Source organism: Phaseolus vulgaris, chromosome 7, assembly GCF_051622355.1.
Source record: "Phaseolus vulgaris cultivar YP4 chromosome 7, ASM5162235v1, whole genome shotgun sequence".
In the NCBI taxonomy this organism is placed as follows: domain Eukaryota; kingdom Viridiplantae; phylum Streptophyta; class Magnoliopsida; order Fabales; family Fabaceae; genus Phaseolus; species Phaseolus vulgaris.
Window position 1 is genome coordinate 59,456,150 of NC_143504.1, and position 16,451 is coordinate 59,472,600.

General features: G+C 33.1%; 2 protein-coding genes across 5 annotated transcripts; both read right to left on the reverse strand.

Annotated features, from left to right (window-relative positions):
• Positions 1-426: 426 nt before the first annotated feature.
• LOC137827578 (uncharacterized) lies at positions 427-4,783 on the reverse strand. 2 transcript variants are annotated; one of them, XM_068633775.2, is made up of 5 exons: positions 4,587-4,783; positions 2,154-4,220; positions 1,739-1,848; positions 825-1,112; positions 427-736 (listed from the first exon to the last, which is right to left on the reverse strand). In XM_068633775.2, the coding sequence occupies exon 2, from the start codon at positions 4,056-4,058 to the stop codon at positions 2,313-2,315; it is 1,746 nt and encodes a 581-aa protein (XP_068489876.2). In that variant the 5' UTR covers positions 4,059-4,220; positions 4,587-4,783; the 3' UTR covers positions 427-736; positions 825-1,112; positions 1,739-1,848; positions 2,154-2,312. The 2 variants fall into 2 exon arrangements, with proteins under 2 accessions (XP_068489876.2, XP_090161609.1); XM_090305483.1 differs by having other exon boundaries at positions 1,739-1,926.
• A 2,485-nt stretch (positions 4,784-7,268) lies between these two features.
• Positions 7,269-15,877, reverse strand: LOC137827579 (protein argonaute 10). Of its 3 annotated transcripts, none has more exons than XM_068633777.2 (22): positions 15,453-15,877; positions 13,937-14,481; positions 13,444-13,652; positions 13,135-13,284; positions 12,925-13,058; positions 12,665-12,774; positions 12,469-12,575; positions 12,206-12,344; positions 12,009-12,125; positions 11,436-11,543; positions 11,275-11,346; positions 11,058-11,180; positions 10,817-10,976; positions 10,593-10,714; positions 10,149-10,286; positions 9,922-10,064; positions 9,734-9,796; positions 9,191-9,254; positions 8,956-9,091; positions 8,775-8,848; positions 8,108-8,234; positions 7,269-7,742 (listed from the first exon to the last, which is right to left on the reverse strand). In XM_068633777.2, exons 2-22 carry the CDS (start codon positions 14,360-14,362, stop codon positions 7,540-7,542), a joined length of 2,925 nt encoding a protein of 974 aa, XP_068489878.2. In that variant the 5' UTR covers positions 14,363-14,481; positions 15,453-15,877; the 3' UTR covers positions 7,269-7,539. The 3 variants fall into 3 exon arrangements, with proteins under 3 accessions (XP_068489878.2, XP_068489880.2, XP_068489879.2); XM_068633779.2 differs by having other exon boundaries at positions 13,937-14,376; positions 15,453-15,873; XM_068633778.2 differs by lacking the exon at positions 15,453-15,877 and adding an exon at positions 14,691-14,967.
• Positions 15,878-16,451: the final 574 nt, after the last annotated feature.

Sequence of the window (16,451 nt, forward strand, 5' to 3'; positions counted from 1 at the left end):
AAAATTAATGTTGTCATCCTTTTCTGTTCATAAATTTTGAGTGTAATGGTTCTCTCTTGAAGATGAAAATGATTTGAGATATCAGGAAATGAATAAAGGATGATGCTAGCATGTCATCCATGTTATGTCATAGTTTATACAAGTTTATATGGTTTTGTGGTATCTTTATAAAAAAAGGTAAATCTTCTTGGTGATGATATGTGGATGATAATGGTTTAGTTATCTGTATATTTTAACCCCAAATTATATATCACTATTTTTAATAGCAAGCTAAAAACCAGATTTAGAGAAATATCTTCTACAAATTAGTTTCTGTAGAAAGTAACGTATGAAAAACTCTAATTTCAATTTTGATATCACATTTTTTTAATGGATTAAAATAATTTAAATTCATACTTTAGAGCAAAAGATATCTCAATCTATATGTGGTATCGATTTGGAATAAGTTCATCATTTCTAAACATTGTGATAAGCTTTACAAACTAATAAATAAATAAATTTTGGATCACCTATCTTTTTCTCATCTTGTGTTACACTTTGTTCTAGTGATCTTTTCTCTTTCTAATTTCTTTGGTGTATGGGTGGTCAAAGTGTCGTATAAATGCAAACTCTTTTCTTTTTCAAGTCAATGAAAACCATAGATATATCCCCCTTTCTTCACCCCATTCCATTTTTTATGAATGTGATTTGGGTGGAAGCTACAATCCTCACCAAGCTGCCCAAGAATTCTCTTCATCTGCAAAAACGATGCATAAATATCAAATTTCATCCAATAAATGACTTCAAACAATGTATCATTTAAGGGTTTAGCAGGAATTGCTCACCATGCATAACAACAATGGCCTCATACCATTAAGTATGGTCAGCTACATAGATTAGATGATGCCACCAGACTCAGTAAAAAACCAAATTCATATGAATATTATTTCATGTCCCTTTTAATAATTTTCTCCCGTGTCTGTTTTGGTCTCCCTTTACCCCTTATTCGCAGGGTTAAAAAACACGATTCACCAAGCACATTAAAAAAAATGTCGTGGTTTTTCTTCTACAGTTGCATGAAAAGCTTGCAGGAGCAACTTCTCTAGCTGTTGCCCCAATGAAACTATTATTACCTGCAATCAAATATAAATGAATGTTGAAATATAACCTATTTTTATATCACATTTGGAATATACATAAGATACGAACGTAAGACAAGTACAACAAACAGATTCTTGAACCTATTATAATATGGGTCTATCTATTTGAAGCAAACTTCTCCATAAATATATTTAGAAGATAAAAAATAAGAATAAAAAAAATCAAATTTTCCATAATGTAAACTTAGTTTGATGAATAAACTAATTTGTAGAAACTATTTCTCATTAACTTCTCTAAAATTTAATTTTTAACTTATCTATAAACTAATTTTAATTTGTATAAAGATGTTAGTTTCATTTTTCTTCTTATTTCTCTCTTCTATAAATGTTTATGCAGAAATTTCAACAAACATATACTACCTAACAAACAAAGGACTTTCCGTTCCAATTCTGAAAGGGTCAGTGAAGAATTTAATCTTCAAACCTTAACAAAACAATCTTCTGTCAAGAAAAATCTGTACACCTAACTAGAGCCAATTAATTAGTAATAATAAAAGGCAAATATGATGCCAGTCACTTCAGATTTGCCTTAGAAAACTTGCGAAATTGATAAATAACATTCGTATACACTTAAGCTCCAAATCAGCAATAAATATTACCTGGAGTTGAAATTGAAGATAGTGGGAAAAGGGGAGAAGCAGTTAAAAAGGAGATCCCGTGGACCAGGGTGCCCTAGTGACTGGCTGATGTCGATCCTGATTTTGCAAAACTGCAAGCAGGATTTCCCTTAAGTAAACTTTCATAAATCAGAATCAGTGAATGCAAGGAGATTGCAATCAAGGAAGACCTAGCAATTTTCAAAGAACCTTTTTCCTTAGCCATGTTTCCCAATAAGATGTTCTTTTAATGAATTTAGGAAAAGTGCACAGATATTACGTATTTGAAAAGGAAAAAGAGAATTGGGATTTGAGATAATAGAATACACCATATTATCTAGTCAAAAATATGATACCCAAAATTAACGACCATTTGATGACCATAAAAGTTAATTAAATTGAAACTAAAAATTCTAACCTTGTTTTCCACATATCTAATGACAATTTGTCAAAAAAACTTCTCAGCTTCATCATTCCCACATTTTTCTCCAAAGGAGATGAATAACTGACTCGGATATGATGTAAGGGAGCCGATGATTGCCTTCCATTTAATTTAGAAGAGAGGCCTGCCTTTATTCTAACAATATCCACCTTTACAAAGCTCATTGATTATATATGTTTGGACATCTGGATGATAGCCTCTAATGAAAAGATACTGGGAAATCTTCTGTGCAGTCTTTGGCCTACCACTTTTGTGCAACCCATTTATAAGTATATTGTAAGTGTGCAAATTTGGACTAATACCTTGATCAACAATTTGGTATATTAATAATGCAATTGCCTTGTCAAGTTGCTGCCCATTGCATAAAGCATCTAACAAGATATTGTAGGTTACAATATTTGGAACCAAATTCTTGAAACAAATTTGATTAAAAAGATTCATGGCTTCATCCATTCTTCTATTCTTGCAACAGCCACTGATCAAGATGTTGTAACTCCAAACATCAGGGGCAAAACTTCTTTCAAAAATGAGATGTTTAAAAATCGCAATTGCCTTGTCAACATGCCCAATTCTACATAAAGATTCTAACAAGATATTGTAAGTGGTTACATTTGGAGGTGGTTGACCACAATAATGCATTTCATCAACAAGCTTCCATGCATCCAAGATTTCCCCAGATTTGCATAAGCCATCAACTAGAGAATTGTAAGTTATAATATTTGGAACTAAATTCTTAAGAAACATATGTTTAAGTAAATTCACAGCCTCATCCACTCTTTCAATCTTGCAATAACCTTTAATCAAGATGTTATAGCTCCAAACATCAGGCACTAAACCCCTAACAATCATCCCTTGAAATAATTTTCTTGCCTCATCCACTTTATCAATCAAACAATATCCATGCATCAAAATAGTGTAAGTAATAATGTCAGGTTGTTCACCTCTTTCAATCATCCTATGAAATAATCTTTTTGCCTCACTGACTTTATTGTTTAAACAATATCCATTCATCAAAATATTGTAATTAATAACGTCATGTTGTTCACCTCTTTCAATCATCAAATTAAATAACTCTCTGGCCTCATCCACTTTATTGTTTAAACAATACCCATTCAGCAAAGATCTAACCTCTTTTCTTCGGCCTGCACGACACAAACCATAAATTAATGAGCTATATGTGAAAATGTTGGGGAAAATTCCCTGAACAATCATTTTGGAACACAAAACACGTGCCTCGTTTATATGTCCATCCTTGCACAAACCATGAACAACTGTATTGTACATTACAAGATTGGGCTTAACCAACTGTCCCTCCATGTTCTGAAGCAGTTGAATGGCAGCTCTTGTTTTTCCCATCTTACTCTTACATAGCCCATTGATTAAAGTTCCATAGAGGACATCATCAAACCAAATCCTTCGTGCAACCATTTCATTGTAAATGTATAGTGCATCCAGCATCTTATCATTAACACACAACCCCTTCATCAGCGTAGTAAAAGTCACAACATTTGGTTGACATCCCCACTTAAGAATCTTACCCATTACAGAGAAAGCAAAATCCATCCGACCCATGTGGCAGAAACAATTGATCAAAATGTTAAAAGTGACTGTGAACGGCACAACACCCCTGTATTCCATTAGGGTATATAGATTAATAGCTGTAGCATAGTATTTCATCTTCACAATCATCCCTAAGATTTTGGTGAATTCCACAATCGATGGCAGGGGATGCATATCAACCATGCGGTGAAACAAAGCCACAGCATCATCAATACCATCAAATGTATAAGTGCTTTCTGACGGCAACGGCAACGGCTGTGAATGTAGATGTATCCTCCTCACATGTGACATAAGAAGGCGAGGAAGTTTCAGGAATTGCATACCTTGCCGTATACCACATGTGCTCTACTCCAAACACAACACAATATGCTCACTCTAAATTTCTCATTCATGCCCCATGTCCTTCCACTAGCTTTAACAACAAAACAATAGAACTACATGGAAGAATGAAAACTGTACCCTTATCCATAAAGTCTTTATTTTCTGCATTAAAACATGTAAATTAACATACAATGAATATTTTTCAACAAAATAAAAAAATGTAAGTTACCACAAGATATGGGTATTTGCCAAAAAAAAAATCTCAAAAAGTATTACCTATAAGAAAAGGAAATAAAACAGACAGGTATCAAAGAGAGACATTTTGACAAACAGATAGAGTGCATACAGACACACGCATATTGAAAACCCATTTTCTTTTTAATAAAGAGAAAGTGATTTTCATATATATGTAATGTAAAATGAGTGAGTCATAGCTGCAAATTGAACCAAGTTGAAGGAACATAATATAACATGATAAGAATGCAGAGAGTGAAAAGGGAGATGGTGGAAACATGATTAAAGGGTTACCGGAGAAGCAAAGACGTGAAGTTGAGTATGGGAGAACGAGCGGCAAAAGTTGTTTGTGTTTCTTCCGTCTGCTGAGAGGGTGCGGCGGTGGTGGTGGTGGTGGTGCCGTCAACATGAAACAATACAGCATGAGTTTACGTTAGGTATTCTTCTGTTTAAATTTTCTTCACACCATATTTTCCAAACCAAAAATGAATAAAAAAAAGGTGGAAATGGAATGTTTTAAATATATAATAAACACAAAAAAAGTTAAAATAACATGAACAAAGTTATTATTTAACATCTTCTCTTGAAGGGTAATTAAATTTTTAATTTTTCAAAAAAAAATCAATATTCTTTTATCAGTAACTTTCAATAAATATGAAGTATTGGTTATTTTTATGCGTGCTTCTAGCATACGACACCTTCAAAAATTAACACATTATTTATTAAATACTAGCACAAAGTTCAAAAAATTTAAATATCTTAATATAATATTATATTTGAAGTTTATAATAATTATCATTTTATTAAATTAATATATAAGATCAATTTACCAATGTTATAACAATTTAAAAATAAAATAATAAAAAAAAAATAATATATATATATATATATATATATATATTTACATATACCTACTTTAAAAAAAAATCTAACACTAACACAAATATGGACACTGACATGACATGAACAAGAAGATATGTATAATCTCTAAAATTATAGGACACGAAGACACATATCTTTATATTATATAATTATGAATTATATAAATTGATAATAAATATTTATGTGCACAAGTATGTTTTAGATTTTTTTGGAGCAAAAATATATTTTTTATGACTGGTTCAAAAGAATTTGTTCTTTATTTTTATAATCATAATAAAAATTTATACAATTTGAGTTTTTATAAAATTATTGTATTTATTCTTTTTAAAATTGTGTTAGAACCGTGCTAGAATTTTCAGAAATCTAACAAATATTTTTTGAATTAAACACTTTACTGATAAGTGTTTACGAGTGTCGTAACCGATACGTGTGTCCGACACGGATACACCATTTAAAAGAAGTGTTCGAACCTCATAACTAATATATAATCTCGTGAATTTTTTTATTAGATTTATTTCTTAAATTATAACAACAATTAAATAAATATATATTAGAAAAGTACATTTGTTTGAAAAGTTTTCTTAATTATTTCTAAACCATGTTATTTGTTTTTTTTATTGAATTTTAAAAAACAATTAATATTATATGTTTATGACTCGTTAATAATATATTGTACAATAAAAGATTGAACAAATATTATAAACTTCACGCAGATAGTTTGTTTGACGATGATTTGATATTATAAGGGTGTTGAATTTATAGGAACTTTCAATAATACTAAAACTATGGCAACTTTATATTACTAAATTTAAAATAAATGATAAAAGATAAAATAATATTAAATAACATGAACTTAAAAAAAATTAAAATTAAACACTATAACATAACATTATTTATAAAATTATTTGAAAGAAGATTATTTATAAAATCAAATTATAGATTAAAAATTCGATTGTACTAGCATCCTACTATTCCGTCTAAAATGGTGGTTTCTAATTAAATTTAAAAATTTAACTAACTTAAAAGAAATTCATTTTAGTCCTAGAACAAACGCAATAATACTTTATCATTTTTATTATTATTATTATTATAAAAGCTAAAGATTATTGTTATAAAAGGGTAATATTGTTTTTATTGTTTTAGTCTACATATTTCGAGGTGTAACAAGAGAAAGGATTTTTTGAGTAATTAATAAGTGAGTGATAGGATTTTAAAATACATTATTTTTAATTTTAAATTAAAGATTCACCTTTCTTGTATAATGAATAAACTAATAATCATACTCTTTATTTTATTTGTATTTATATATATATATATATATATATATATTCAAATAATATACAATATAATAATAATTTAATAATTTAATCATATATTTTATAATTATTTATATACTTTTATATTAAAATAACACAGAATCAATACAAAATATTTCACCATTTCCTATATAAATTCTTAAAAGAAACAAATAAAAAAAAACACTTTCCCAACCAAAGCAAACATATATGAGACTCAAACACTCATCTTCTGAAATGATGTGTCTATATCAGACATACGTATCAAACACCGATACTCAAATGATGTCTCTGTGTCAGACATGCGTATCAAACACCGATACTCGTACCACACTCATAACACCGATACTCGTACCACACTCATAAGTACATATAAATAAAGTGTTTAATTCAAAAAATATTTATTAAATTTATGATAATTCTAGTACGATACTATCAAAGTTTTTAAAAAAATACATACATTTTCTAAAAACTTAAATTTATTATATAAATTTTTATTATGATTATAAAAATAAAAAACAAATCATTTTAAATCAAATGAAAAATATCTTTATGTTAAAAAAAACCAAAAACATACTTATTACACATAAATACTTATTACACATAAATTTGTATTGTTATACATCCTTATTTCCGTATCCTACATCGTGTCCGTATTATATAAGTGTATATGCTACATAACAAATTAAGAAATTGCAATTATTAAATTACTTATGATAACTTTGCCTACCGCCTGAAATCGATGATAAATATTTTGCATGTTATGTGCATAATCAGAATATCATCCATATTGCAGATGGGAATTGAAAATTTTCTACTATTTCAACATCTACAATGCCCCTTCAGGCAAAATTTTCTATAAAAAGATTGATTCATGAACTTTGTTTCAGATACCTAATTTAATCTTTGAACAATTTTGGTGATGGCTGGAACTCAGAATTAGCAACACTAAACCTATGATGTGCCTCTCATGTCCACCCAAATACTTGTACCAATCCTAAACTAAGCCTCTAGAACTATTATCATGGATCAACATTCATTTTATGCATCTTCTACAACTACTACACAATCTAACAGTAAAACATTACTCTCTTCACATTCTCTTTCAAGGCTGGCAATGGCTTCACCACACCACACTCTCCACCTGCTCTTGTTGCCTTGGAACCACCACCACCACCACCACCACCCCCCGAGGAGCCATTTTCCTGCATTTCCGGTTCCATGTAGAACCGTGCCCGAAAAGCTGCCAAGTGTGCATAATATGCAGGAGGAACTGCATATAAATCAAATCCATTAAGATTTATACTTTGCAAACAAAGTAGAAGTCAATCAAGATATGTGTAATGTAAAGAAACAAATTTCAACTAACTCAATCCAATCTTATGTTATTTTTTCAAAACATGTTCTTATGCTTTAAACCAGGACATCACCCCAACAATGTATGAAGTTTAACTTTTTTGTTTTATTAAACCATGAACATTAAAGGAATTTAACTAACATTCTTAATCAATGTAAAACTAAGTAATTTTATTTGTATTTGAGTCTAGAACTATTGCATTAATGTGGAGAATGACTAAACCCTAAACGCTAAACCCTAAAGTAGATGAATCCTAAACCCTAAAGTGGAGGAGGGCTTACCAACAGACACGGAGCGTGTACACCTGGCATATGTATAGCATAGATTGTTTGTCAAAGATTGGATTCCATCTGCTGTAAAGTTGTTTTCATCCCAAAGAACATGATAATGAGCAGGACGACTTGTACCCTGCATCATAATACAGACAACATTCATAATTGAAGCAAATTAGAGATTTAGATTTGCATGCTAACATAGCTAGACAATCTCCATTTTCCAAGATCTTAATCTAAGCATTAGACCCAAACTTGAGAGGAATGCCAATAAGGATAAACGTTTTTCTCTTCCAAGACAGATTAAAGTTTCAGTACTACTACCAACAAATCTCTTTTATCTACCATAATAAATCATGCATTGAGAAACCAAAACAGGAGCAGAAAAATTAAGATCCCACTATACTAATCCCTCCCTAGCAGTTATCAAATCTATGTTGTTCTAAACTATACCTATTTTTTAGAGCAATCCCTGGAAGATGGACCTAGAATAAGACAAGGCGAATGATGAAAGTTCCATTACTTTCAACCCACAATATGGAAAAACCAATGCATGACATTATCTCTAACAAACCCTTCTAAGAGGTATCAAAACTTTGCTAGAAAATATTTTGCTTCATAATCAATATTGTAATCATAAAGCTCAAAATAGAAGAGATATAAAACTATCTTCCACCTGAATACCAGCATGACTGCAGAGATAAAAATCAAATTCTGTAGGATGACAGATTTTAGAATCCACAACAGTCCCTGAAAAGAATGAAAGAATAATCTAATTGCACAATCACTTTTAACCAGAAAGAATGACTCATTTATTTGTTTACATGGGGAATTCAATTCAGGTACAGTCATCATACCAGGCAATATATTTCCACTCTTATCTGTGCTGTTTCTGTCCCTGTGGTTATTTGCAAACAACCGAGTATGATGTCTTTTTTGTACAACAATGAAAGTTACCGGAGGTTGATAGTTTGGTTCTAAAGAAGCACATGCCTGCAAGTATATACATATATGTATTCTTGTCAGAACATGTGTTATAAATTGACCTATTAGAAGGTATGATGGGAGTGTGTGATAAATTATGATTATGACCTTCCGAATTGCATCCAACTCGTATAGTAGAACTTGGTAAAATTGCCCTTCACTTACACCATCCCTGTTCAAATTTCTTGTTAGCACAACAGTTTCAACAAACTATAATGTTTAAAAAATTTAGCAGATATTGATTTGAGAATGAACCATGTTCCTCACATCTCTGGATAAATTTAGACTACGCATCTAGCAATATCATAGGCTACAATTTGATACCATTCCTCGGATAGACATGAAATATTGCTTTCACAACAATGCACCTGTGATGTATTCTTGCAAGCAGACTATTGACACTAAGGTTAACAAACAGCTTTCAAATATTGGAGTAAAGTGCATATTTCTATGACATTTATTCTAAGCAACAGTGTATATATTCCATGATAGAATCTATCAAAAATCTTAGAATGAACAAATTTTTTATAGACCTATATTTTTAATTAGGAATGCTGCCACTCTAGCCACTCAAACTAAATATTTTTGTTATGCAAGTCACAATATGCCTTGACCTTGCATCATAATTAAACATACATTAAAATTACATACCTATAAAATATAATCCTTAGAGGCTTCTGTCCTGTTGCCTTTCTAAAGGAAATCAACAAATCTCTGCATAAAAGGACACAAAACAAAATATTTAGAAAGTGAAAATTGTATAGTCAAAATCCCATCATTCCACAACAAAAAAACAACATTGAGAATTAGAAAAGAGGATGTCAAGTTTCTAGTATTACCGGATCATGCCACCACTAACTAAGCCACGAACAGGGTCATGCCACATTTTGTACAAGTCTTGTATAAGTTCCTGCCTATGAGCCTGAGCACACACTAAACCAGCATATTTTGTCACTTCAGGCCAGTCTTGAGATGCTACTACCTATAGATTGGGTAATAGATATCAGCAACCATAACCCAAAATTGCAATACTATAAAAACCAAGACAGCTAGATCAAAAGCATACAGCTGCAATTGAAGGGCTGGAGTCTTCTCCATTTTCAGGGTGGGTAACATCTGCTCCAAATATTATAGTTGGTATGTCACTAACCAGTGGTATTCTACAACTTACAGCATCAACCAAAACAGTGTTTCTACCTCCCATCTGCATTAAGTAGATGTCAAATGATCATTAAGTCGTTGTTGAAAGCATTTCAAAGAAAAATACAAACATTTTTTTATTACTAGACCTATCTGCATCAACTACTGAGATGTGGAACCCATACTAGCCAACAATTTATAACCATCAGTACACACGATTTTTATGCACAAAAATGTATCCATGCAATAACAGTGAAGAAAACCAAAAAAGCCAGAATTGTCAAACAATTGACAGAAGTTGATAGTAGACTTAAAATTCTTACTTTGCAAAGTGCTATTTCATGTAATTGAGATTTGGGAGAAAACAAACCTTGACATTGATTTTCAAAGACACATTAGCCAGGTACTGCTTAGTGATCTTGAAGACATGCTTCGTCAGACAACATTGAGAAATTAAACCAAGGTCAGTTTCACAAATACGCTTTAGATCACCTGAAAACAAAATAAAGTTATATGAAGTTATGAGCATTTAGAATTTAAACTTGGAACAATGCTTATAATCATGCACATTTATCACCATTGAAGGTGGCTTACCATAGAGAGAACCATTGTTGTCAGGCAATACTGCTAATAAAAGCTCCAATTCCTTTCCTTTGGTTTTGTTTGTTGACACATGGTAAACATGCTTCAAAGCTTTCTCCACATGCTCAGGTTTGGCATTGTAAATGGGGATAACAGGCTCCGGATTAAATTCCTAGAACCCAAAAAACAATATGAATTTCAATAAAGCTTGTCCACACTTCAAAACTAAACAACATAATAGAAGGAAAACTACCATGCCAGATACTTGGCACATTTGAGCTAGTTCGGTACAAAAAGTGAGAGCAACAGTGTCTTGTACACTTCGTGAAAAATTTATGCATGCCCACCGGCTGACAGTCATCCCATTTATCATTTTCTGTACCATTCAAAAGCAAAGTTAAAATAGTTGCATTCACAACTGCTTGAAAACAGACCATTGTGATATCAAATGTTCATCATGAAAACAATACCTTGTTCATCATATTCCATTGACCAACTTGGGGCAAACAATTCTTTTCTTTCCCACTTTCATGATATTTAAGCTGCAGACAAGAAATAGATATCAATGAATAATGGCAAAAGAAATCATCATATGCTTTATCTCACATCTTTTGGTGGAGAAGCACATTACCCACGGGGCAGGAAGAATTCGAGCCTCTACCGAAGCTAACTTCTCACTTATTTTGATTCCAAATTCCTTTGCATAAGGGTCTTGATCATAAGCATTGTGCTGAATGGTCTGCATGAAGAAAAACTAAATCGGTAATGTGACGGCCCAAATTTGAAGTTTAGCTTCTCGTATATATGATGGATAGATTTTATTTGTCTGTGGAGATATAAATGTCATAGTTGAATGCATTTTTCCTTATTCAACTTTACTTATTACAATATCTCCCTCACGTGCTTTGAACTTTGAAACATCATTTGCATGTTCCGATTTCAGCATTGTTTGAATCATATTACAGTCTGCAACTTTTATACTATTCTGACTTTCAAGGTGTAAGTGACACAGACAAAGGCTAGAACATAAATAATGAGAAGTTAACAACATAAATAATGGCTCTCTAACCAAATATAAATAGCGAATGCTAGCTTATTTTATATCCAGAGAAGCTTGTAGTCATACATTCAGAGTACTGGAGAGAAATTTTAACTGTAAAACTGCTTTGAACAAATGTTAATCAATTCAAAATCAGCAAAGTACCCGCAAAATATCATTTTCTCGATCACGAGGTCTTTGACAAGTAACTTTCAGGAGAGCAGTGATTTGTTTCTCATTCAGCCTTTTAGTATAGCGTTGTCCTTCAACAATTTTGCAGGCCTGAGGAACCAGAAGTAAGAATAATCAAATAATTACTAGAAAGAAGAGCAGCTATGTCAATTACCAGGAATTCCCCTTACCTCCATAGGTAAATAATTTGCTTTCTTTTGATTTCCTACTTGAAGGCAAGGAAGGTGAGTATATTTAATTGTGAAACCATACATCTCTTGGAAATATTCAACTACTGACTTCATAGTTGAGTTCTCATCAACAGGAAACCTGAAGAGATAAGGCCTTGCCATTAAGAGAACTTGTGGAAAATAATTGGAACTTCTTTGAACATGGTGCACAACAAGAGTTACTGCATATCCTAAAATATCACAAAATCAGAATTATTACTTACACAAGTTCTCTGGTCGGTTGAGAAGTCAAACCAGAAACTCGGTACTTTCTTCTAACACTCCCTCTGTGGGTTACTTCAACTTTAACTCCTCTAAGAGCTTTCTTAATCTGTTAGACATCTTAAAGTAGTTCTGTAAGTTTTACAGTACTGATACTGTACAAAAAACTAACTAAGCAAGCTTTATTCATATAAGTACTTTGATGCGATCCGCGTCAGACAATTGCCTTGATAGGATATCTTTTCCTAATAGCTGGCCAACATATTCCACAACTGGAAGAGGTTCAATGAACGCAGCAGAAGCCATATCTGAGATTCAATGAAATGCAAGAAGATTATAAACATAAATCTGAGTTAAAAAACAGTACTTCCCTCAGAAATTTATATCCACGGTGCATAGTGATGTCTAACATGAAAGTTTTTTTTAAAAAAAAATGATATCCATGGTAAGTAACATACCAATATTGAGGGAAAGACCCATCTGAGTAGGCCTTATGCTTTGGTAAAATCCACACCAAGACTCCAAACCTTCTCCAAGCCGTTGGGGTGTTCTAATATCTGGTGAAAAGAACGATCTCCCAATTGGACAGAACCTATAGAAAAAGCAGATTTTGTGAGAGAAAAGAACTTAAAAATTCACATTTTCTCTCAATTACTCAGCAAAACTACCTCTTAGATGAAAGCTCTCTTAATACAATGTCAAGAATTTGGAGTGCCTCTTGTGGAGCATCAGCACGTTTACCAGCCAGAAACTGGCCCAAGTGATGCAAATTCGCCCTAGCAACAAACTTGATCACCACTCTATATTCTCTTTCCCTTCTGAAAATGGGGCAAGTGTTTGAACTTCATTCAAATGCATACAGTTGATACACGCAAACATATAGTCCATCATGTTTTTGTTTTAAAGCCAAATAAAAGTATGAGATTATTATGCATATATTCTGTATGTTTAAACTGTATATACGCAATAAATCTTACTTGGGACCATTAACTCCAGCCTCATCATCCACAACCTTTATCTTAAACTCTCTCCAGGAAAAGGGAAGAGGCCCTGCAGTGTACAGACTTTTTCTGCCATCATATGCTGGAAGCCTCATCCCAAGGTCAGACTCTTTATACAGCCTCACGAGTTCTGCTATTATAGACCTGTTCACAGCTTTGGAAGAGACTTCAGGGGTGATACTGACCTACAAAACACGGCAAAGGCAACAAACCAAAAGAACAAAGCTTCAGACCAAATTTAAGGAGTCATAAATGTCACAACTAGGAAAAGGACAGCAAAAACAAAACCCCATTCAGATCCTTCTGCAATTGAACAGCACATAGAAGAGGAAATGGCAGGAAGAGCTTAAATACTTCCAAAAATGGGCACAGTAGAGTGATGTGTGAGTCACTCACAAACCCCAAACTTATTTTTTCTTGCAGATGGCTACAGTAGAGTGATAGAGGCCAAGCAAGCAAAGGAGCTTACATCATACTGGTTCAGGTCCTTGTCCGGTAACTCAGCAAAGAAATGGTTAGCCTTCACAATGCACTTTATACCAACTTGTCCATAGCCAGGCCTAGGAGCAAAGCTCAAAGACTTGCTTGATGTAGGGTATCCCATCTCTATTTCACCACACATGGTGCTTCCATTTCCAACACCACTTGTCACAATAGGTCTCATCAAAACATCTCCTTGATCACATTTTCTGCCACCTCTGCTCCTTCTTCTCCCCTTGTTCCTTGCATGAGGTGAAGTTTGGTTGTGGGGTTCTTGTGGCAGTGGTGGTGGTGGTGGACCTTTGCCATTTTGTACAGCTCTAGAAACCTTCTTGGCTCCATTCATGGGGTTCTGCAAATGGGGCTTGATAACAAGGTGTTGTTCTGAGCTCTCCCTCATCTGTCTCACTGGCATGTTCGCCTTTTGTGCTGAGTGGTGGCCAATGGATACACAAAAGAAGAAGCACACTTTGTCAAAGATGACCAGTTTTTGACGTTTAGTCTTTGCTTATATCAGTAAAGCAGTGCCAATTGCTTCAGCCAGGAACAAACAAACAAAGATAGAAAATCAATGTGTAGTAATTGCTGTAAAGTAAGAACCCAAAAAGTAAAACTTAATTATTTCGAGTTGTGTTTTCAGTGATGCATAAAGTAAAATATGGTCTTGGTATGCTGTGAAAACTGTAAAGTACATGCATTGTTTAAGGATACAAACATTATTATCATTCCTTTGCAAAACTTACAAATCCAACAGGTCATCCCTGTTTCAGCAAGCAAACCCAAAAATGGTGAGCTGGTAGAACCATAGGGCTAAGTATCACAAAAAAAGCAAATTTTGACAAAATTTTCTTCTGCCCTTTCGCTTCAAAGGAAATCCCACTGCAATTTTGGAGCTCGGCTATAAAGATTTTGTCACACTCACACGAAATATCACAAACAAACGTAGCAAGAAAAAAGATTTATCAGTGAGTGTAAGGAAAAGAAAAACTTATTATAATAAAATATGATTAGACATATATACATATATATATGAAAATCTCAGAAAATGAAAAATACCCAGAAGACAAAACCAACTCCTTAGCCTGTCTCCTCCCACCAAAAACTGAAAACCTCACCAAACACATCCACATACAAAAATACACTTGAATAAATAAACAAACAAAAACATTGGAATAAAAGAATTGACTGTACAGGTTTGAAACAAACCTGTGAGAACTGCCTTGGAGTAAAGAATAAAACAACCAGAAGAAAACAAAAATCAAGAACAAACCATCCTAGGTGAAGAGAATAAACATTGAAAAGGGTAGAAAAATCACTGTCTAGAAGATTTGCAGACAGAAAAAAATATAAACAAACATTAACAACAACAAAAATGCAATGCAAAGGCTATGCTAGATAAGAAAATGCTTTCTCTAACAAATGACTTGAAGTGAAAACAGAAAATGAAAAGCGACCAAGCCATGAGAAGGGAAAAGGGAGAGAGAAAAAACACAACTTGAACTCACCCTCTTTCTCTCGGGTAGCAAAGAAGGCCTTGTGACTAACTAAGCAGTAGTAGCCACGTGAAAACTATAGTGGGTGAGTTTGGAAAGATTGAGAATTTAGAAAGATGGAAGATAAAGGGAGAAGATGGTGGTGGTGATGAATCTTATACACGCATGCAAAAGAGCTTTTGGTGTTTTCTTTATCACGTGTAGAAAAAAAGGCTCTGCCTTCCCTTCTTGTATTCCTCTTACTTCCTCTTCTTCTCTCTCCTACATTACACCCCTTGTTGTTGTAGCAGCAGAGGCTACGAAGAGAGAGAGGTATTAAAAAAATGGTGAAAGTTGAAGAGAGAGAGAAAGAGGGTAATGAGTCCAAAAGAGGTACTGAGGATTATAAAAGCAATGATACAAGGAAGAAGAATAATTCGAAGTTGCAGTCCTCTCTCTTGCAGGTTTCTGCAATGTTATTATGTATGCTTTGTTTTTTTTTTTTTTCATTTTCAAAAAAACAATGAATTAATCCTTAACTTTTACAAGAAAAGAGTTCGGATAGAAAAGAGTTTAAGAAGTAATAATTTAGAGTGTGAGGAAAATGGTTTCCTCGTCCCAATGCAAATGTCGCAATAATGTGAAGTCTTCACTTACGCTTTGCTTGGGTAAGCCTCGTAACGGTCGATTCAATGCTTTTCTCCACTTTCCAACTGTTATGTTACTCTCTTTTTTCTAGTTGGAGTTTTGCGCTATGATTCGGTGCTTCTCGGTTCACGCCACTCTCATGTGGGCCAGCTTTTGCACGGTTGATGCTTTCATATGATTAGATGGTGGAATCTGGTTCGGTGGGGGTGCACTGTGCCTTTGGCTAATGCTAATCATTGGATCATGCGGTGTGGCTGTGAGAGAGACAAATCCTAAGCTCACTATTTTTTTAAATGAAAGGAGTGATTATTTTTTTACCATAAATGATTATTTTTACATTTCAATGTACGAATGAATCATAATTAATTGAAAGTGCATTTTAAT